Source organism: Balaenoptera physalus (genome assembly GCF_965194825.1).
Source record: "Balaenoptera physalus genome assembly, chromosome: 11".
Lineage (NCBI taxonomy): Eukaryota > Metazoa > Chordata > Mammalia > Artiodactyla > Balaenopteridae > Balaenoptera > Balaenoptera physalus.
Window position 1 is genome coordinate 58,561,962 of NC_138896.1, and position 24,966 is coordinate 58,586,927.

The 24,966-nt window shown below is 39.2% G+C and overlaps 1 protein-coding gene across 1 annotated transcript in view; it reads right to left on the bottom strand.

Annotated features, from left to right (window-relative positions):
- DYNC1LI1 (dynein cytoplasmic 1 light intermediate chain 1) overlaps positions 1-24,966 on the bottom strand; it is a 54,024-nt gene that overhangs the window by 26,186 nt on the left and 2,872 nt on the right. The window contains exons 3-4 of the mRNA XM_082411865.1: positions 3,347-3,463; positions 2,379-2,609 (exon numbers count right to left, since the gene is read on the bottom strand). Coding sequence (XP_082267991.1) covers positions 2,379-2,609; positions 3,347-3,463 — 348 coding nt within the window. The remainder of the gene's footprint in view (positions 1-2,378; positions 2,610-3,346; positions 3,464-24,966) is intronic.

Genomic DNA, 24,966 nt, shown 5'->3' on the forward strand with positions numbered 1-24,966 from the left:
ACCATATGATCCAGCAATCCCACTACTGGGCATATACCCAGAGAAAACCATAATTCAAAAAGACACATGCACCCCAATGTTCATTGCAGCACTATTTACAATAGCCAGGTCATGGAAGCAACCTAAATGCCCATCGACAGACGAATGGATAAAGAAGATGTGGTACATATATACAATGGAATATTACTCAGCCATAAAAAAGAACGAAATTGAGTCATCTGTTGAGACGTGGATGGATCTAGAGACTGTCATACACAGTGAAGTAAGTCAGAAAGAGAAAAACAAATATCGTATATTAACGCATGTATGTGGAACCTAGAAAAATGGTACAGATGAACCAGTCTGCAGGGCAGAAGTTGAGACACAGATGTAGAGAACAAATGTATGGACACCAAGAGGGGAAAACCGCAGTGGGGTGGGGATGGTGGTGTGCTGAATTGAGCGATTGGGATTGACATGTATACACTGATGTGTATAAAATTGATGACTAATAAGAACCTGCAGTATAAAAAAACAGAAACAAACAAACAAAAAAACAACTAATACTAAACTTTCTTTGGGTTATTTGTATGGAAATATGTTAATATAAATGTTTCAGACATTACATGAAATTTCTAAAAATCTTACATGTTCTGGTATAATGTTATAAGTCATAATTCTAGTTATTACTTTAAAATGTATATCTCAGAAATAACTAAATTTTCTTGTCAGTTGCATTATTATGAACTTTCATCAAATCTTAACCGTGGTCATTTTTAAGTCTTTTGTTATTTACAGAGAGTTCTGGGTGTACTCTGATGCTTTCGCAAAAATGTTCCTATAAAAGGGTTTAATGTTCAAGGAATTCATGGAAAAGACTCTGACAAGTACAGGTTTCTGGTAACTGACTATACTGCTGAACTGAATGAATAAGCATTTTCAGAACTCTAATGGAAAACTGATGAATTCATAAAAGTGCTAACAAAAGATCAAGATGAAAAACAAATTAATTACATGGGATTGAGTGAACTGATGAGGATGATCATAATTTTTGTGATTTTCTGTTTGAATTAAAAAAAAAAAAAGTTAATGTGAATATACAAAGAGGCTTAACAATGTATACTTTGATTTAGTAATTACTCTTCAAGGAAATCTTAAGGGACCACTGACAAATACACACACACACACAGGGATTTCCATACAAGTGATTTTCATGTTTAAAGGCAAAACAACAAATTTGGAAACAAATTATCCACAGCGCAGGATTAAAACAGTATATGAGGGGATATTATACAGAGCCACAAAGGAGGAAAACTGTCCTAAACTTACATGGGGTCAGGAAGAGGGAATCTTGAACAGTTGAGCATCAGGAACAGGGGGGCACGCGTATACCTTTAGCAGCTCTGGTAGCTATTACCCTTCAAATCAGAGGCTGAAATCTAATTGGTTCTCAAGTTTTAGCATGCACCAGAAGTTTCTGATTCAGCAGTCTGGGATAGGGCCTGAGAATGTGTATTTCTGACAAGCTCTCAACTGTACTGATACTGATGCTGCTGGTCTTAGGACCACACACTGAAAACCACTGACTGCTATAGTATAAACTTAGAGAAGGGAAAAAAAAGCCCCAGAGGTAATGGCCAACAAGGAAAAAAAGGTATAGATTAAAAACAGTTAGACACCCTTTTCAATAATTTAGGACATACATTCTCTTAAGTTTTTACTGTTTCCGTGCATATAAATTCCAGTAAGCTGTCAAATTTCCCCTAAAAGTTATCGGCTAACAATAGTAAAGAACGGCAGCATACCATCTGTATATTTTCTTAAGCAAAGTGCAACAATGACATATGAAGAGCTCTCAGTGAAATTAAGAACTGTGACAAGTGGCTTACAACTTGTTAGAAATGACCCGTATCATTTTCATAATTTCCATGAGAATTTCCAACTTACATGGGCACATACAAAATATATTATGTACCTTGTAAATCATACAACCAGCTTAACATCTTTATATTTATGCTGTTACTTAACATCTTTATGGACATACTTCATTTTGACAAGGTTAGTAAAGATTGTTCTACTTATCAAGAAACGAGACTACTGAAAATGAGCAGCTGAAGAAAGATTCAAATTTTTTTATCCTGAAAACCCACTTTCCAAAATGAACACATACGGCCTTTTGGCAAAGAAGAAAAGGCGCCTCTACTAAAGAGTCTGCCATTATGTATATGTTTCCAATGTAAAACTATATTAAAACAGCACATCATTCAAATTGAATTTCAAAAGCAGTACTCTCATTGAGTTTCCTCATTAAACCTTATTCAAAGTCAAAAGTTCCTAACAATTTTGACAGTCAGCTAGGACATTTTGTCTTTGAAATCTATATTTTCTAGATTACTCACACTTTTGTTCCATTTCTTTCATTTCTTCAGGAGGAATTTTCAATTTGTCAATATGTTCTCTAACAACACTTGCCCATTTCTGTAAAGAATCCAAAGCAGTCCAAGGCTTTGACATATCAACAACCAACGTAACTAGAGTGTCCTTCAGAGAAATGGCATCCAGTGAAAATTTAAGGAGGCCTTTGTGATACGGGTCTCCATCCAAGATCCATACATTACATCTTGTTTGATCTACGACAGACAAAAGAAAGTTACCAAGGCAACAGGATAATGTCATTTCATCATCCAACTAACAATACTACTTGGTATTTTAAGGCATCTCCACAGGAGATGTCTCCTTTGGCAAGGTTCACCTACTTGGGTTACATCTACCAATTCAGTAAAGTCCTAATGAATACTCAAGAAAATGATTTAACTGCCAACACAGAAAATCAGCATCCTCTACTTCATATTTCTCAATCCCAAACCACAGACTGAATAACATGTTTCTATTCTTACCATCAGCAGATAGAGCCATGCATATTCAAGATATTATATATGAAAATGAGAAGGCAAGTGATCTATAGAAGAAAAAATTGGCTGATCAGATGAGAAAAGCTGGGGAGTAAATGACACTTTCACGTCAAAAAATGAGATGAGGGTAAAAAGAGGGCAAAACAATCATAGGATACTATTATTTCACTATCAGAGGGAAAATGAACTGAAAAATTGAGATTCTTCAAGGTTAGCAAGAAAGCTAAAGTCTGCACACCAATACCCTAAGACATTTAAAAATACCACTATATGAATCCCAATCTCAAACCAATAAAAGTATGCCCTAACATAACTATTTACTGACTGGCATGACACAGTAGGTCTCCTAGTAAAAAATGACACACTAAGAAAAGTCAAAGACTAATATTAATACGGACAGCAGTGCAACTTGGAAAGACTTCAGTAAACTTACATTACAAATAAACGACACTCACCATCCCTGTCTTCATCATGAACATTTAAGTACAAATATTCCAATCCTCTTCCTTTCTTGTACTCCTCTATTCCCTGAATTTTTCTGATTAAGCTTGTTTTTCCAGCTCCATCTTCACCTGTAAAAAAGGACAAATCTTTAAAATTATAACATGGATTATTTAAGAACGCTTTCTAGTGTGCCAAGAGAAAACCCAACTGGAACTAGCTTCAACCAAAAGGGTAATTTGATGGAAGATAACTAGGTAATTACACAGGTGAAGATGCGGACTTCACCTCCAGGATTCTCTCTCTTGGTATCTCTGCTCCTCTTGTTAAGTCTCATTTTACCCTATTACAAATGGCTTCCTCCATGGGTATTTTTCAGGAGGCTCAACTCTTATGACATCCTCATTTAATCTACAAGGAACAAAAGACTCTCTCTGTCAGTTTTCAGTCTGAAGACTCTCAGGTAAAGACTATTAGTTGGCCCAGCTGGGGTTATGTGCACACCCAAGGGCCACTCATGGAGGAAGGATAATACATAAAAACTGACCTGGGCAGGGAACTGTGACTGTAGCCTCACCAAAACCATGAAGCCATAAGAAATATGCGCAAAGGAGAGGGGTGAGGATTGGAGATAGTGAGTTGGGCAAAAACAAGGGCAGAGAGAATGTAGACTAGACAAAAATAAAATGTAACTTAAAAAATATTAATAGCAAGAAATCATGTGATTTAAACTTGGCACAAATTTTAAAAGTTTAAAACTAGGATAGCTAGTCAATGTTTTGGTGAGTTTTTTTTATATTGTGAATTTATTTAAATACTACATGTTACTATTTCATGGACTTGTTTTGTTATTGGCAATATTGTGTTATTGGTACTTAATAAAGGTGAGTTTCTTGGATCTAAGGACTTACGAGTGGAGACTCATGAGTTCTCTGAGAATTTAAAAGTTATTTTCATTTTCATGTTAAGCACTTAAAAAATTCTGTATGTCCTGGATCTTCTGAATAACTATCTTTATATCTAAATGCTGTCAGAAAATTGCAGTACCCACCTCTGCACTGGTGTTTATCATCCTTCTGGTACCAAGCGGAGGCCAAGTGATGCAGACAGAACAGAGAAGAGAGTGGCCACATAGGTATGCCAAACTCAAAAGAAAGTGTCCCAAAGCAGTCAGTACTATTTTCAACTGTACTGGTCAGAATGGTTCTGAACCATTTCCAACATTTCACAGCAATAAGTATAGACTTAACTAGGCAATAAAGAACTTGCCATTAAATATTTACTTAAATATTTACTTAAATAGTACTATTATTAAATAGTACTATTTTTGCAGTGAACCATTAAAATGGTCCAGCAAAATACAGACTGGGTTGAAATCAGGAATATCTATGATAATGACATGAGTTCCATTATGATCATGCTTAAAATGGACATCATAAGGTTAACCAGTGAAAAATAAAATACATAAATATTTCTGTCTACTATTAAACTCATTTAATTTCAGCAAAACATCATGTGTTATACTGATTACTAATCTGAATTTTATCAGTTCCATAGTTTTTATGGCATTTAATTTATAATTTGTTTTTATAGTTCAAGAACTATAAAAAAAATTTAAAGAATTTATATCTAGTCACCTCAGTAGGCATGAGCATTAGACATAATAAAAATAATCTAAATCACCGTGTGAGACCTATGAAAACTTTCTTTTAAAGAGTGTTTAAATAGGAAAGAGCAGAGGGATTTTTTTTTTTTTTTTTTTTGGCTGTGTTGGGTCTTCGTTGCTGCACGCGGGCTTTCTCTAGTTGCGGTGCACGGGCTTCTCATTGCAGTGGCTTCTCTTGTTGCAGAGCATGGGCTCTAGGCACGCAGGCTTCAGTAGTTGTGGCTCGACGGCTCCAGAGCACAGGCTCAGTAGTTGTGGCGCACGGGCTTAGTTGCTCCGCGGCCTGTGAGATCTTCCCGGACCAGTGATCGAACCCATGTCCCCTGCGTTGGCAGGCAGATTCTTATCCACTGCACCACCAGGGAAGCCCAGAGCAGAGGATTTTTAAGACAGTGAAACTATACTGTATGGTACTATAATGGTAAATACAAGTCATTAGACATTTGTCAAAACCCATCTGATGTACACCAAAAACAGACCCTCGTGTAAACTATGGACTTTGGGTGATAAGGCTGTGTCAATGTTAGTACCCTGACTGTAAAAATGTAACACCGTGTGGGATGTCAATAGTGGGGGAGGCTGTGCATATATGGGGACAGGTGGTATTTGGAAACTCTCTATATTTCCCACTCGATTTTGCTGTGAACATAAAACCACTCTAAAAAAATGAAGTTTACTAACTTAAAAAAAAAAAAAGAGTCTGAGTCTGTTCTATAACTTGAAAGAATCAAGATTTTTCTTATGACAGGCTACTTTCCTGAAAGGAGTCTTCTAAGTTAAAATGACACCAATTGAAAACTTATTACCCCACAGAAACAGTGTTATGTATTATAAGCAAACACTTAGTACCCAGACTTATCGTAGAAGCTTAAATCAACAATACAATGTTCACTAAGAATTTTCGAAGTATAATATATAGAGATCCATAAAAATACGCAGTAATTAGTCAGATAAAATTTCACTTAATATGAGCCAGCATTTATCTTATCTCTTTAATTCCCACTTTAGATGTTAAAAAGTGAAAAAGTATCTTTATTTTTTATATTATTTTTTAAATTTTATTTATTTATTTATTTTTGGCTGTGCTGGGTCTTCGTTGCTGTGCATGGACTTTCTCTAGTTGTGGCGAGCAGGGGCTGCTCTTCGTTGTGGTGCGTAGGCTTCTCATTGCGGTGGCTTCTCTTGTTGTGGAGCACGGGCTCTAGGCGCGCAGGCTTCAGTAGCTGTGGCGTGTGGGCTCAGCAGCTGTGGTGCACAGGCTTAGCTGCTCCGCGGCACGTGGGATCTTCCCGGACCAGGGATCGAACCCATGTCCCTTGCATTGGCAGGCAGATTCTTAACCACTGCGCCACCAGGGAAGTCCCAACGTATCTTTAAAAGGGTCAAAAATTTGAGTCTGTTTCAACTTCTTTTTAATATTTCAAATATATATTTTATATACAAAAGTTTCTGAAAAATATATATACTCGTAATCTTAAGCGTAAGCAAAAAGAATAAAACCATAATAATATCCCTTAGAAATAATCATCGATAATTTGGTTATCTCTGATGGTAAGATTATGAGTGATTCCTTAAGTAATAAGTTCGTGTCTTCCTTTTAGTTTATCTAATTCTAACTTCAAAGGTTTAAGTCAATAAGCTCAGAATAGATTTTGAGCCCAAATTCATGGTACCAAAAATACTGTCAATCGTAGCTGCACACGCTCACCACTCTAAGTTCTTGCACCCATCAGCACAGTGTGATGGCTGACTGCAAACGGAAGGGGCCACCCCCACTTATCATGAGACCAGAGTTTATTCCTCCCCAGTGAATGCTGACCATCATTCATTTCACTGGACTAATGGTTCTCAAAATGCATCAGGATAACCTGGGGGGCTTGTTAAATTAACACACTGCTGGGCCTCACCTCCTGGCTTTCTCTGTCAGTAAGTCTGGGGTGGGGTCCACGCCTCTGCATTTCTAACAAGTTTCCAGTGTTGCTGATGCTGCTGGTCCAAGGACCACACTTTGAGAACTCAGACATTTAGACGTTACTTAGATGTTTACTACACTAAGCCAAGCACTAGGAATACAAAGATCCACAGGTCAAAGTTGCTGTCCTAGGAGCTCATAAATTGGAGGGAAAACAAACAAGACAATTTCAAGATACTGCCATTAGGACTGCACTTGAGATGTGCAACAAGCAGGAAACCAGACCAAAGGGAAGATCCTGGATTTGCCTGGAAGTCAAAAAGGGCTTTGCACAGAAAGTAGCACTTCAGCCAGATCTTGTAGTGTTAATGAACCACAGAGAGTTAGTCATTCCAGGAAGTAGGAAAGCATATACAGTGGCCTGGAGACAAAGAAGTGTCCTTCTAGAAAGGACAAATAATTTGAATGCATGAAATTTAGAATGTGAGGGGGAAAAGGAGCCAGAAAGTGAGAATAAAAAGGGAATGCCAGATCACAAAGGGCATCCTATGCCAGGCTGAGATGGTTAGGCTTTATCCTGAAGAGTCACTGGCAGTATTTAGGTATTTTAGAAAGACTGCTATCACAAAGGTGTGGAAGAGTGACTGACAAGGGTAGGTTTGGGAGTAAAGAGACTAGATAATAGACAATTACTGGAGTCCTAGCAAGAAATGAGGTAGGCCTGAACTAAAGTATTAGTGGTGTGGTGGGACAGCTGGACTCAAAGGCTGATTTGGCTGGGAGCTGGCAGAGAGGTTAAGGGAAACACAGAGGGCAGAGAAGTCCCTCCCTTGCCACAGCGATAGTCGCGCCACCCCTCCTGTTCCACCACTTACCTTTCGGTGGTTGGTCCTAAGTCTTCCTTGCAAGCTTCCACCTCCCCCCCGCCCCAATATTTGTGTTTCCCAGGGTTCCTTCTTCAGACCTCTATTCTTCTCGCTCTACATATAATTCTAGGGGAATCTCCACACAAGACTTCAATACCACCTATAATCTGGTGACTCATAGACTTCCTTCCAGCCTCAGTCTCTCCTGAACTACTTACTGGTCATCATTATTTGGATGTCCCATAAATAACTCACATTTCAATATGCACAGAAGTATTAATATCATTATCTTGCATTTTCCCCCCCAAACATTCACTTACATAATTATTAATAAAAGAGTCCCACATGAAGGCCCTTATCCACTGTTCCCTCTATCTAGAACATACTCTTCTATGTGTTACCTAAGCTTCTTCACAACTTCCCTCAAATATCACTTCCTCAGGTAGGCTGCTGTCCCTAACCACCTCATTTAAAATCACAACCTCAATCAATCAATCAATCAATAAAATCACAACCTCCCAACACCCCTACTGCTTCTTGTTTTTTCTCCATGGAACTTACTAACATAATACGGCTTTTTCTTTTTTTTGCTTAGTCACTCCCTACCCTCCAAAACTCCAGAGGAACAGGCATTTTTGTGTTTTGATAACTGCTGCATCTCCAGTGCCTATTAACTCTTCATAGTGAAAAGTATATTCCTAATCCTCCTACACAGTAGCCACTGATAGACTGTCTCAAACAACAAAAAAATATGCCAAGATATTAATACAAGTTTCACAAATCCCTGGATGAACAAATGCAAATTCTGTCCCCTTACCCACTTAGGGAGGGTTCTTTTTTCTTTTTTTTTTTTGGCCGTGCCCTGTGGCATACGGGATCTTAGTTCCCCGATCAGGGGTCAAACCCATGCCCCCTGCAGTGGAAGCATGGAGTCTTTTTTTTTTTTAATTATTTTATTTATTTTATTTATTTATTTTTGGCTGTGTTGGTCCTTTGTTGCTGCACGTGGGCTTTCTCTAGTTGCGGTGAGCGGGGGCCACTCTTCGTTGCAGCGCACGGGCTTCTCATTGCAGTGGCTTCTCTTGTTGTGGAGCATGGGCTCTAGGCGCGCAGGCTTCAGTAGTTGTGGCATGTGGGCTCAGTAGTTGTGGCTCGTGGGCTCTAGAGTGCAGGCTCAGCAGTTGTGGCACACGGGTTTAGCTGCTCCGTGGCATGTGGGATCTTTCCAGACCAGGGCTCGAACCCGTGTCCCCTGCACTGGCAGGTGGGTTCTTAACCACTGTGCTACCAGGGAAGTCCCAGCACGAAGTCTTAAGCACTGGACTGCTAGGGAAGTCCCAGGAGGGTTTTTAAACTTTAGTGTGCATTAATGCAAAAGCCTCAGAAGTCAGGACAGAAAAGGGATGAAATTTCAAGGCCATCAATGTACTTCTATATAAGAAAAATTAAAGGACTGTAATTTACCTCCCTTCGCCCACAGCCTAGTCAAACAGAACCATCAGTGGCTTCTGCTTCCATCTCTATGGAAGCAGCAGTAGCAGCAAACACACGGTGCCTACCGTATGCATTTAACCAGCAGTAATTCCAACACAACCACAACTCTAGCGGAACGATGATTACCTCCCATTTGAGGATACCTGGGGCTCAGAATTGTTAAAGTATCTTATCCAAAGTCTCAAACAAGTAGGAAATGACAAGGCCAGGATCTGAATTCATATGAGTTGAACTCCAAAGCACCCTCTTTCCAATATACAATAAACAATAATTAAATCTTTAGAAGACTATTGAACATACTGCTTATTATTTTTGTATTATGACAAAAGAATAAGACACTCCTGCTTCCAGGGGTCACTTATTTTCAGAAGAAAAAGAAAAATGATTTAATGCATTCCTCTCTGTGGGCAGCCTCTGAGTGACGGATGGTTATGTTCCCATTCTCCTGATTCTACCTCTAAGGACTGGGAATGAAGTTTGTTTTACTATACTAGTAATTTCTTCTCTCCTGGAATTTTAAACCTTGGGGACCCATTTTAAGAAAAATTTTACAACATTAAATTTGGAAAAAAAGAGTACTGTCAAATAAATGGAATACGGTAAATATGGTAGTTAGAGATTTTTATATGGTAAATATGGTAGTTAGAGATTTTTTCCTCCCATTCTGTGATTTGAAATTTCTCATTTCTGGTAACAAATTACAAGTGTTCACAATGAGAATAAAGAACATTTCATAAACACACACAGGCTATAAGGAACTCAACGACATCCTCTCTACTTAGAGATGAGGAAACTGAGGCCAGGCCACAGTCACAAAGACTGTGGGAGCATGGTGACAGTAACCCAAACCTCCCAAGAGAATCCAAGTCAACCTTCTCAATAGTTCAACTCCCCTTTGTCCTCAGAAGAAAATATAATGAGGGAAGAAAAACAGAAGAATATCTTATTCTCAAGAATATTCTAAACCTAACAGAGAAGATTCTCAAGATGTTTGAAGACGCACTTTGCTTGCTGAACAAAATCTTTCTGGGAACAAAATTTCTCCCCTCTTCAACTTTAACGACATTTGGAAATTATAGTTGGTTGAAAATTAAACATTCATATTTTACACATTTTAAAATAAGTCTTAGGCCTCAAGGCCTCAATTATAATGACCATTTTCTGCTGCTGTCACCTTTTTTTTTTTTTAACATCTAAATGAACTCTGACATGATTTGTCTTGATGGTAAATGTAGACATCTGAAAATAGACTTTCTAAAATGTCTAAGAAGGCCAATGAAGACATACTCTGTAAACAAAATCTCATTTGTTACCTACTATTTCCAGAAATCTCATCTGAGGTATTTGTAAAGATATAGTCTTGTTCTAGGGTTATACACACCTTCCAACCACATTATTTGTTAGACTGCTTTTTCTCTCTGTCTTAACCCATCAGCCTCCCAGTTCTCTTCTCTCACTACATAAACATACCACTCAAAAGTGAACATTCACCAAGTTCATACCACACTCTAATCCATTCCGCACCCTGCAGCTGAGTGATCTTCCTGAAACAATCATGCCACGCTCCCTCTTAAGACCCTGAAAGGGATTCTAGTTAATGATATTCATGCTGAAGTATTTAAAGGGAAATATACCAACATCTGCAATTTACTTTGAAATGCATTTTTTTTCATAGTTGCATGGTGGGACACATATGATAAGGCAAAAATAGTTAAATGTTAATGGAAGAATCTGGGTTTGGGTATATGAATATTAACTGTAAAATTCCTTCAACTTTTCTGTATGTTTGGAATTTTCATAAAATGTCAGAAAAAAAACCCTAAGGGTCTTCCTGCTGTTCTCGCAGTAAAGGGCAAACTGTAAAGGCCAATGTCCCTTGCAAAGGCCCCCTCACCTTTCCTGCCCATCTCTCACCATGTCCCACCACCTGCACGCTAGGCTCCAGCCATTCACAACTTCTTCCAGTGCAGCAGAGAGGCCTCTCTCTCTCAACTCTAAATCTTCGCACACACTTTCACTTCTTTCTGGAACATTCTTCCCCTCCCCTCACTGCACCTGGGAGAACCCTACCTTATCCTTCCTGTCTCAGTTTAGTCTCCTCTAAGAAGCTTTCTCTGACTCCAGAAGTCCGGTTAAGCACCCTCCTTTGTACTTCCACAACATACCACACACTTCATATACTTCACTGTAGTGTGTCAGCTTATTTGTGTGTTTCCTTCAGTGTGTCACGTCTGTCCCCTTCTTTCAACAAATATTCTCTGGGCAAGTTCTCTTAACAGTAAGCAAGATATAAAGTTCTTGCTTTTAAGATGCTTACAGGAAAAAAATTATCCCATTCTTAACGGGCACTTGCTTGCTTGCTCACCAAAACCAGAAACCATATCTTAGTCTCTTTGGGCTGCTATAACAAAAACACCATAGGCTGGGTGGCTTTAAACAACAGACATGTATTTCTAACAGTTCTGGAGGCTGGGAAGTCCAAGATCAAAGTGCTGGCAGGTTTGGTGTCTAGTAAGGGCTGGCTTCCTGGGTCAGGGACAGTTTTCTCACTGTGTCCTCACATGGCAGAAAGGGTGAGAGAGCTCTCTGGCATCTCTTTTGTAAGGGCCCTAACCCCATTCATGAGGGCTCCACCTTCATGACCTAATCATCTACCAAAGACCCCACCTCCTAATGCCATCATATTGGGGGTTAGAATTTCAACATGAATTTGAGGGGACTCATTCACTCTATAGCATCTGTCCTATACAGAGAAGACCCTTTAGCAACATTCTTATTTCTTAATCACAACCACATGCAGTCTCTGTATTCATAACTATACCTCATCTGTCATTGCTTATCCTGGACCTTTACCACAATCTACTATAGTAATTCATCACTCATATCTATAAAATTTAAGCGGCTCCCTCTCATCAATAACAGATCATAAAACATACCTCCTTCACTAAACTTAGGAAAACTTTCTAGTCACTGTACTGAGCTGCCTTGCCACAGCCAATCTGAACTTAGTTTTAAGATACTAAAAAGTCCGTCATGAACCTCCTCTTTATTCTATTATACAATTAGAAGGATCAAAAAATGTTAAAATTCAGGATGCCTATGTTTGGAATTGATGGACATTTAAAAATCACCTTTAATGGCCTAACCATTCAATAAACAAAAGCCATTAAATTCCAAGTCATTTTTGGAAAACAAAACACAGAGCCTAATAGTATGAGTAAAATATAGTAAGAATTACATACATACTTCATTCTACCCAATTAATATACCTTTAGGGTGGCAAGTAGGGCAATGGGGCCTGTGTGGCTTCAAACAATGCTGAAAGAATGCACCTACGTAACATCTATGAACTTTAAGAAAGTTTTATCTTCAGTTCCTCAGCCTTCAACTGGCAGTGAAACAGACACACCAGCATTAAGTGTGCCAGCCAAATAGTTAATGATCTGTAAACATATACTTGTACAAGTAGAGAGTTCCTGTTTAAACAGACTAAGATGAAAGCCCTTCTACAAAGCACTCTTTAGTGAGGATGTTAAAATTATTCTCTAAATAGTTCATCTAAATTTGCATTTCCATATTAGGTTTTCTTAAAGAGGGCATATTTTAAAGGTGTTTTTAAAACAAATCAGGGAATTCCCTGGTGGTGCAGCAGTTAGCATCCCATGCTTTCACTGCTGATGGCCAAGGTTCAATCCCTGGTCAGGGAACTAGGATCCCACAAGCCATGGGGCACAGCAAAAAAAACCAAAAAAAAACAAAAAAAACAAAAAACAAAAACCATAACTAGAGCTTCCAAGACAAGATGGCAGAGTAGAAGAATGTGAGCCCACCTTTTCTTACAAAAACACCAAAATCACAACTAACTGCTGAACAATCATCAACAAAAAAACGCTGGAACCTACCAAAAAAGATATCCTACATCCAAAGACAAAGAATAAGTCACAATGAGACAGTAAGAGGGGGCACAATCACAATAAAATCAAATCCCATACCCACTGGATGGGTGACCCACAAACTGAAAAACAATTATACCACAGAAGTTCTCCCACAGGAGTGAAAGTTCTGAGCCCCACGTCAGGCTCCCCAGCCTGCAGGTCTGGCAATGGGAGGAAAAGCTCCCAGAGAATCTGGCTTTGAAGGCCATCAGGGTTTGATTGCAGCAATTCCACAGGACTGGGGGAAACAGAAACTCCACTCTTGGAGGGTGCACACAAGGTTTCACACACATCAGGACCCAGGGAAAAAAGCAGTGGCCTCATAAGAACCTGGACCAGACCTACCTGCTGGTATTAGAGGGTCTCTTGCAGAGGCGGGGGGCAGCTGTGGCTCACTGCGGGGACAAAGACACCGGCAGCAGTAGTTCTGGGGAGTACTCAGGGGCGTGAGCCCTCCTGGAGGTGGCCATTTTCTCACCAAGACCTGGCCCCTCCCAACAGCCTGTAGGCTCCAGTGCTGGGACACTTCAGGTCAAACAACCAACAGGGTGGGAACACAGCCCCACCCATCAGCAGACAGACTAATACTTAAAGTCTTCCTGAGCACACAGCTCCCCACTAAACACACTCCATGACACAACCCTGCACACCAGAGGGACAATACCCACCTCCACCCACCAAGGCAAGAGCCAGTTCCTCTGACCAGGAAGCCTCCACAAACCTCTTAGACACTTTCATCCACCAGGGGGCAGACAGCAGAAGCAAGAAGAACTACAAGCCTGCAGGCTGCAGAATGGAAACCACAATCACAGTAAGTTAGAGAAAATGAGATGGCAGAGGAAAATGTCCCAGATGGAGGAACAAGATAACACCCCAAAAGAACTAAGTGAAGTGGAGATAGGCAATCTACCTGAAAAAGAATTCAGAGTAATAATAGTAAAGATGAGCCGAGATCTTGGAAAAAGAATGGAGGGACAGATCGAGAAGATACAAGAAATGTTTAACAAAGACCCAGAAGAACTAACGAACAAACAGAAATGAACAATAAATAACTGAAATAAAAAATACACTAGAAACAAACAATAGTAGAATAAATGAGACAGAAGAACGGATAAGAAGACAGAATGGTGGAAATCACTGCCACAGAACAGAATAAAGAAAAAAAGAATAAAAAAACGAAGACAGTCTAAGAAACCTCTGGGACAACACTAAACACACCAACATTCGCATTAGAGGGTTCCCAGAAGGAGAAGAGAGAGAGAAAGGACCTGAGAAAACATTTGAAGAGATAATAGCTGAAAATTTTCCTAACATGGGAAAGGAAACAGTCACCCAAGTCCAGGAAGCACAGAGAGTCCCAGGCAGGATAAACCCAAGGTGGAACATGCTGAGACACGCAGCAATCAAACTGACAAAAATTAAAGACAAAGAAAAAATATTAAAAGTAATAAATAATATACAAGGCAATTCCCATAAGGTTATCAGCTGATTTCTCAGCAGAAACTCCACAGGCCAGAAGGGAGTGGCATAATATATTGAAAGTGATGAAAGGGAAGAACCTACAACCAAGAATACTCTACTCAGCAAGGTTCTCATTCAGATTTGACAAGCAAAAGCTAAGAAAATTCAGCATTTCCTCTAAGATCAGGAACAAGACAAGGATGTCCACTCTCACCACTTTTATACAACATAGTTTTGTAAGTCCTAGCCACAGCAATCAGAGAAGAAAAAGAAATAAAAGGAATCCAAATTGGAAAAGAAGTGAAACTGTCACTGTTTGCAGATGACATGATACTATACATATAAAATCCTAAAGATACTACCAGAAAACTACTAAAGCTCATCAATGAATTCGGTAAATTTGCAGGATACAAAATAAATACACAGAAATCTATTACATTTCTATACACTAACAAAGAAAGACCAGGAAAAGAAATTAAAGAAACAATCCTATTTACCACTGCATGAAAAAGAATAAAACACCTAGGAATAAACGTACGTAAGGAGGCAAAAGACCTGTACTCGGAAAACTAAGACACTGATGAAAGAAATCGAAGATGACACAAACAGATGCAAAGATATACCATGTTCTTGTATTGAAAGTATCAATACTGTCAAAATGACTATACTACCCAAGGCAATCTACAGATTTAGTGCAATCCCTACCAAATTACCAATGGCATTTTTCACAGAACTAGAACAAAAAAATTTTTAATTTGTATGGAGACACAAAAGACCCCAAATAGCCAAAGCAATCTTGATAAAGAAAAACAGAGCTGGAGGAATCAGGCTCCCTGACTTAGACTATACTACAAAGCTACAGTCATCAAAACAGTTTGATACTGGCACAAAAACAGAAATATAGATCAATGGAACAGGATAGACAGCCCAGAAATAAACCCACACACCTATGGTCAATTAATCTACAACAAAGGAGGCAAGACTATACAGTGGAGAAAAGACAGTCTCTTGAATAAGTGGTGCTGAGAAAACTGGACAGCTACCTGTAAAAGAATGAAATTAGAATATCCTTTAACACCATACACAAAAAAAACCTCAAAATGGATTAAAGACCTAAACGTAAGACCTGACACTATAAAACTCTTAGAAGAAAACATAGGAAAAACACTCTGACATAAATCATAGCAATATCTTTTTTGATCCATTTGATCATTTGATTTGATCCAATATCTTTTTTGATAGAGTAATAGAAATAAAAACAAAAATAAACAAGTGGGACCTAATTAAACTCAAAAGCTTTTGCACAGCAAAGGAAACCATAAACAAGATGAAAAGACAACCCATAGAATGGGAGAAAATATTTGCAAATGATGCAAGGGATTAAACTCCAAAATCTACAAACAGCTCATTCAGCTCAATATCAAAGAAGCAACCCAATCCAAAAGTGGGCAGAAGACCTAAATAGACATTTCTCCAAAGAAGACATACAGCTAGCCAAGAGACACAAAGAAAGATGTTCAAAATAGCTAATTATTAGAGAAACGCAAATCAAAACTACAACGAGGGACTTCCCTGGTGGCGCAGTGGTTAAGAATCCGCCCGCCAATACAGGCGACATGGGTTCGAGCCCTGGTCCAGGAATATCCCACATGCCATGGAGCAACTAAGCCTGAGCGCCACAACTACTGAGCCTGCGCTGTGGAGCCTGTGAGCCACAACTACTGAGCCTGTGTGACACAACTACTGAAGCCCGCACACCTAGAACCTGTGCTCTGCAGTAAGAGAAGCCACCACAATGAGAAGCCCGTGCACTGCAACGAAGTGTAGCCCCCGCTCGCCACAACTAGAGAAAAGCCTATGCGCAGCAACGAAGACCCAATGCAGCCAAAGGGAAAAAAAAAATGCAATGAGATATCACTTTACACCACTCAGAATGGCCATCATCAAAAAGTCTACAAACAATAAATGCTGGAGAGGGTGTGGAGAAAAGGGAACCCTCCTATGTTGGTGGGGATGTAAATTGGTACAGTCACTATGGAGAACAGTATGGAGGTTCCTTAAAAAACTAAGAACAGAGCTACCATATGATCCAGCAATCTCACTCCTGGGTATATATCCAGAGAAGACCAAGGTTCAAAAGGATACACGCACCCCAATGTTCAATGCAGCACTGTTTACAATACCCAGGACATGGAAGCAACCTAAATGTCCATCAACAGAAGAATGGATAAAAAGGATGCAGTACATATATACAATGGAATATTATTCAGCCATTAAAAAGAATGAAATAATGCCATTTGCAGCAACATGGATGGACCTGGAGATGATCATACTAACTGAAGTAAGTCAAACAGATAAAGACAAAATATCATATGATATCACTTATATGTAGAATCTATAAAAATGATACAGTGGGGCTTCCCTGGTGGCGCAGTGGTTAAGAATCTGCCTGCCAATGCAGGGGACACGGGTTTGAGCCCTGGTCCAGGAAGATCCCACATGCCACAGAGCAACTAAGCCCATGCGCTACAACTACTGAGCCTGTGCTCTAGAGCCCGCAAGCCACAACTACTGAAGCCCACACACCTACAGCCCGTGCTCCACAACAAGAGAAGGCACTACAATGAGAAGCCCGCGCACCGCAAAGAAGAGTGGCCCCTGCTCGCCACAACTAGAGAGAGCCTGCGTGCAGCAACTAAGACCCAATGCAGCCATAAATAAATTAATTAATTAATTAATTAATTTAAAAAATGATACAAATGAACTTATACACAAAACAGAAACAGACTCATAGAATGAAACAAACTTATGGTTACCAAAGGGGAAAGGCGGGCGGGTTGGGGGTGGGGGGTGGTGATGGAGATAAATTGGGAGTTTGGGATTGACATGTACACGCAACTATTTTTAAAATAGATAACCAACAAAGACCTATTGTATAGCACAGGGAACTCTGCTCAACAGTCTATAATAACCTAAATGGGAAAAGTATTTGGAAAAGAATAGATACATGTATATGCATAACTGATTCATTTTGCTATACACCTGAAACTAACACAACATTGTTAATCAACTATACCCCAACATAAAATAAAAATTTTTAAAAAACTAACTTTTCATTAGATCAAATTCTATTATAATAAAGTTATTTTCATGTCCTCATCCAGGCACTGGGCAACTTTTTCTGTAAGGGACTAGACAGCAATATTGTAGGCTTTGCAGGTCACATAAGGTCTCTGTCACATATTTATCTTTAGTTCCCCCCCACAACTCTTTAAAAATGTAAAAAACAAACCAACCCCATTCTTAGCTTGCTGGCCATACTAAAACAGTCTATAGGCCAAACCCTGTCCTAGTGGATGGACCAAAAGGAGGAAAGATTTGTTGATCCAATTACAGTGAAATTCTCCATAGCAAATAAGCCTGTATTTCAAATTATTTGTCTGAACCCTATTCAGATAAGTCACTCTCTGTGAGTGAACCAAGTACAGGGTCCAAGCACTCAAAAGAACTTCGGTTTTACCATAAAGTAGTAACAGCCATCAACTCTCACTTCTCAGCTCAAATTTGAAAACCAAATTGATTACAAAAGAAAAACTCCACACAAAGTCACCAAAACAGTATAGAGGTAAAGGTGTGCTCATGATATTGTTTTATGTCCTCAAAAGATCTAATTCAGCAATACGATGTACTGTCCATAAACTTTATAATGATAATTTAATTAATGAATTAAATACGTGAAGATCTAGGAGATGTGATTTCCAACTATAACATCGTCACCATTAGATGTGTGAAACCGGACAAGTCAGGTATTTCCATTTGCTCCCTGTCTTCTAAACAGAGGGGGAGGTAAATCCAGACAATCTCTAAAGTGATGGATTTAAAATTCTTTGACTATTACAATTCCTACCTCCTTGATCAGTGATACACTAGAAAAAAAAATTTTTTATAAGACATCAACAGTGTTTTAAAAAGACAACATAAAAACATGAATCATGAAAATGAGCAGTCAGAACACTAAGTACACACAATACGTTAGCAACAGCTATCTTGAACACTTCCCATGTATGCCACTGTTTGAAGTGTTTTACAAACATTACCTCATACAATCCTCACGATAATCCTAAAAGGCAAACAGTATAATCTGAAAGATTAAGCAATTTGCTAAAGAAGGGTCAGGATTTAAATCCAGCAATGCTCCTCCACACTATTGTCACTGTCATTGATCGGGAGCAGCTTCCAGTCTTCTCCCCCCAGCTCAAGACAGACAGGGATGACAAAAGGTAAAATTAAGCAGCACTCTGCCTCCCTTTCCTCCCAGTTTCCTTTCCTGCTATCGTGGAACGCTGAAGCACTGTACTCTTCTTGCTCAGCATAGGTCTGTGTGCCTGATGCCTGCTTTCTATGCAGACCTTTGATTCACACTTCCACACTTCTGTAGGAAACTTTATGGTCCACAGCATCATGACAGAGAGAATTCTAACCTGCCATATTCCTTCTTTATCCAAGTAAGATACCAACATTGTAAAATTAACATTTTTGATTTGACTTTGTATGATATAAAATAAATTATCCTATTTTACCTGAAAGCTCTGGTGACAAGAGCCATGAGGAGTCATCACTGGAGGTACTTTTGGGCTTGGACCTTCTTCATGGCCTTCCATAAATTATCTGATGACCCAGATAGGGTGGGGGGTTTTGATCTGCTGTCCATCTCACAAAGAGCATCTCCTCCCTTGCCTCAGCCGGCAAGAGCAGGGAGAAACTTAACCAGCTGTAGCATCTGCACCCGGTGATTCAAGACTACCTCCCTCCAATACGTCAAGGAGTGCACGGACAGTGGAAAGTTAGACAAACCCAACCCTGAATCCTAGCTCAGCTGTGTAACCTGGGGTTCAAAGCCCTCTTCTCCAAAACAGTGAACATGCTACATAGTAAAGCACCTAGCAGAACACTCAAGTAACAAGCATAATATATGATACTCCCACCCCATCAGTTGGCCAAAGCCCTACCTTTGAATATCATCATTCAGCAATCCACATCACATTAAAAAATAGAACTTATTCCTTTATCATTTCTCTCACTCTTGCAGCCTGACTAGACATGAACTGAAAACCACTGAGTTTAATTCAATAGACATTCACCAAGGCCAACAAGTGCTGATCCCAATGGTTATTAACAGTTCCTATGCTCCAGAAGGTCAAAGTCACACTAATGCAATAGTTCTTAATTAACAAACATGAAATATATTTTACAATAAAATTGCCTTTAAATTAACAGGCCAATTTTTAACCTACCTACCAGATAGGCAAAGATTAAAATGAATAATCCTTGGTGTCAGCAATAGTGCTAGACAAACAAGTACTTTCACATACTGATGGTGGGAATGTAGAATGGTACAGCTTTCCAAAAATACTGTTTAGTAATATACAAAAAGACTTAAAATATATATACTTTTGACCCAGCAATTTAACTTAACAAGAATTTATCCCAAAGATAATATTTGGCAAGTGGAAAATGGGGTATAACAATAATAATCTGTTTACCAATCTTATAATTATGATAGAGCCATATATTTTATTCAGTCATTAAAAGGGAAGAAATCCATATCTACTGCCACACAAAAAAAACCCTCTGATACATAAAGAAAAAACATCTGACTTCAAAATACAAGGTATGAGCCTATTTTGTTTAAAAAAACAAATATACACATAGAAAAAATGAACATTCCTATCCTCATACATTTTTTTTTCTCTCTCTCTGGCAAGAAACATGTATTACTTTTATAATTTAAAACAGTGAATACTAATTTTAAGAGGAAGGTATGTTACACATAATTTCTTTCAGTTCTTTTAATCCCAGGAACTATGAAAGAATCTCAGTTAGGAGGCTGTAATTTGCCCACAATCCCACAGCTTCGAATGGTAGGAAGGGCTGACTCCCACACCTGGGGGGCCTCTAGTTAAGGACTCTTCCACACCTGAGCACCCTGGGCCTTTTCACCACGTTCGTAGCTACAGCAACACGTTCCCTTAGTCCTGCAGTGTCCTCCTCCCCACCCTACTTAGCAAAATTTTACTCAGATACCACCTTTTCCATAAAAACTTATGTAAGCTATTTAGCAATTATTTCAGACTGGCATTTGATTTTTTTACTATATACTTTGAGTCCTTCCCCACAGAAAGTTATAAGCTCCTGGAGGGCACGGACCTAGTGAGCCCCGTTTCCTCCAGATGACCCAGCAGAGCATTTTATGCACAGCACGTTCTAATAAATGCTTGATGAACAAATAAATAAAGAGGTTACCTGTGAAGTCTAACAGCCACTGCCCTGACTTTAGAAATAAGGCCCCAAAATGTTAGTCCATGGTCACTCAATAGCAACAGTCCCATGCTGAACTTGGGTCTTTTCTTTTTCCCAACACAAAGCTCCTGTGTGTTTTGCATTTTCAAAGTACTTTTGCTGACCTTCTCTCACATGGACTTCACACCAGCTGAATTACCACTGTACTGGTCGACATCTGCAGTTCTTCCAGCTCTGTTTTCTGTTTTTGACAGCAGCACTAAGGGGAAATATATGAACCACTCTTGACATTTCTTAAACCTGCATTGAAACTATACCTCTAGCTGGAATAAAGTAAAAGCTGGTCATCAATCATCCAACGTTTATTTACTGAGCACCTATTAGGGGCCAAACATCATATTCCATTAACCAGAAACCTCTATTAACTGGCACCTGTGCTTACTGATAAAATTGATGCCCGTAATAGCCTAAAGCAGGGGTCTACAAATGAGCCCACAGGCCAAATCTGGTCTGCTGCCTGTTTTATTTATTTATTTATTTTTAAAAATTTATGTATTTATTTTTGGGTGTGTTGGGTCTTCGTTTCTGTGCGAGGGCTTTCTCTAGTTGGGGCAAGCAGGGGCCGCTCTTCATCGTGGTGCGCGGGCCTCTCACTGTCGCGGCCTCTCGTTGCGGAGCACAGGCTCCAGACATGCAGGCTCAGTAGTTGTGGCTCACGGGCCCATTTGCTCCGCGGCATGTGGGATCTTCCCAGACCAGGGCTTGAACCCGTGTCCCCTGCATTGGGAGGTGCTGTTTTTGTAAATAAAATTTTACTAAATACTGCCACACCCATCCACTTATGGATTGTCTATGGCTCTTTGGGGGTTACAAGGGCAGAGTTGAGTAGTTACAACAGAGACCATTATGGCTCACAGAGCCTGGATTATTTACTATGTGGCCTTAATAGATTGCTGACCATCATAAAATATCAATATGCCATTGGACTCTCAAAAACATTTTATATTTTTTAGCAGTAGTAACACATAACAGGCAATAGTTTCGTTAATCCTTTGAAAATTACCAGTCCAGTATCATATATGTGGTAACACTATTCCTTGCATCACATTCCCATAACCAATCATGCCAGAAAACAGCATCTACTGATAAAAATCTGTGTTTCCCACAAGTCATATAACCTTGGGGATCTTTAATCTCAGCTTCTCCCAAAATTAAGTTTCTGACTGAACAATCTCATTATTTTTAGAGTAAGTCCTCACACAGAAAACCATTCACTTCCTTGACAAGTTACTTCTCTGAACAGATCTCTAGTCCAGTGTATATCTTAAGGTTTCCTACTTGCAATAATTCAAACATAATAGAAACTAGTTTTACTCCTGATGATGCTCAGTATTTTGTGGGGCTTTGTTTGGCTGCACATTATCCTGAATTAGCACCTTCGGGGAAAAATGCAGACTCGAGATTTCTTCCCTGAGTGGAATCAAACAGCCCACGTATACAAAGAAATACTTTATTAATTTAAACCCAATTGCAATATGTTCTCAAAACATTTCTTTAAAAATATACAACTCACAAGCTTTACAATTAGAAATAATTACAGAATGTCAGAAGAGATAAGACTTGAGATGACTAAATCCAAATATCTTAATTTACAGATGAGAAAGATGAGGCTTACATGATTTACCGAAGGGCCAACTAGTTTTCATTAATTCATGCTGGCCTTAAATCAGGAAGTTATACTGACGTCTTTTCTATAAGCCAGGCACTGTGCTGGGGTCCAGGGCTACATATGTATCTTCACAGACAATGAATTCAATTAATCTTTATCAGTAAGATTTTTTTGCAGTGAGACAGATTACATCACGAGAATCAGATAAAATTCCTTAATAACTGCTCAACATCTTTTTGCTTTTCCTACAAAGAAAGCTCTCTTTCTGTAGAGAGACAGTCCAGTGGAGCCAGGCTGCACAATTCAGAATCCTGATGTTGCCCCTTTCTGGCTATGTAACCTCACAGCAATTTAATTAACAGCTCTGTGTTTGTTTCCTGATCTTTAAGGGGATAATCACGGTATGTAAACAATCCTTATGTGGCTGGTACAGGTAAGTGCTCTATAAATTTTAGGTATCATTGTTGTTGTTATTTTCCTTAGGTAGTTTTCTTACCAAAACATGGTTAAGTAACCGAGGTATGAAGAAAGTGTCCTCAAAAACAGCTATTGAAATACATGTAATTACAATCTCTGTAGTAAAGTTTGATTAAATATAAAGGGTAAAGAGAAAAAAACAGTTCTTCAAAGGACCATTTATAAGTTAAATCCTACTTAAAATACATGCACAAGGAATTTTGCCTTTTAGGGACTTCCCTGGTGGTCCACTGGTTACGAATCCACCTTCCAATGCAGGGGACGCAGGTTCGATCACTGGTCGGAACTAAGATCCCACATGCAGTGGGGCAACTAAGCCAGCGCGCCACAACTACTGAGCCCGCACGCTCCAGAGCCCACAAGCCCTCACGCCACAGCGAAAGACCCTACGTGCCACAACTAAGACCCAACGCAGTCAAATGAATAAATAAATATTAAAAAAAGTTTTTCCTTTTAATATTAAGAACAAACAAGTTCATTCTCAAAATCTTTCATGAAACAATGGTTAAATGCTAATGCCATAGTGTTTCTGGGTTTCACTAGGGGTCAGGCCCAGGTAGAGTAAATGACTGCTTCAACACAAATGCCATGGCAACAGACGTGTCCCTCATTAAGCTACATCCTAGAATCCAACAAATATTTGGATTTTACTTTAAAATAATCATTAGTATTTTTACTCAAAGATGGCCTTTTAAAAAAGTTATGCAGTAGGAAGAGTACGTGGCACTTACTCCCTTGAAGGAACTTCTATCAAGTTGGAAAACCAGGCCAGAGCCACAGAAGGCACGGTCTTTACAGCTGTGTGACCTCGGAAAACTCACTGAACAGGTCTCTAAGATTCAGTACCTCATCTATAATTGGTGTTAACATCTATCTCCCAGGTTTTGGGGGGAATGGGGAAAGGGGGACAGAGGAGGCAAACTAAGATTTGTATGAAAATGCTTTGAGGATGGCTTACACACATGCACACATTGCTAGTTCTGACCCCTTTCACCCACAGGCAGTGGGAGGGGAGGCCGTGTAGCAAGGTAAAGTTAAACTGCAATTTGTGTTTGGGGTACTTAAGCCTTGATCAATGTTCCTATTCTATACAGTTGCTGGAAACGTAAAACCTTGTTATAGTCTCAGATTTGGTTTTTTAAATACGAGACTCCAGAGATCACCATAATTCATGAAAGACATATTAGGGCCAAGCATCCTCCTGCCTAGCACCTTCAAACTCATAACAAAGAAAACCACAATCCCTATTTCTCTATTTCTCCCCTCTACCAGCATAAACTGAATGCGGCCATAATATGTGATGGTAAAATGTCTTTAAGAAATCTTTAGAGGTATTTTAGAAAATTAACCCTATTTATGTAATCAGTATAAAAATCTGTTATCAGCTTTTTCCAAAGCTGAAAAGGACTTTGATTAAAGTCCCAATAGTAACAGTACTCAAAAAATTTTTTTAATTTTAAGCTTGTATAACTTGATACTAGATGGAGCTTTATGAACTATTAAGCTCACATAAGGGACTTCCCTGGTGGTCCAATGGTTAAGACTCTGCACCTCCACTGCAAGGGGCACAGATCTGATCCCCAGTTGGGGAATTAAGATCCTGCGTGCCGCATGGTGTGGCCAAAAAATAAAATAAGTTAAAAAAAAAAGCTTATATAAAAGGAAATTTAATCTGTTCTAAGTTTGGAAGGATGGAGGTCTAGAGCCTCTAAATATATTCAGCCATATGCACTGACCCAGTGTCAAAGGCAGATTAAAAAAAGGGTTTAAAAAAAAAAGCATGGTGCAACCTCAGTGCAAATTAGGAACGTTAAGAAATGAACAAAACTGTCACTTTTGTTTCACTAAAAACAG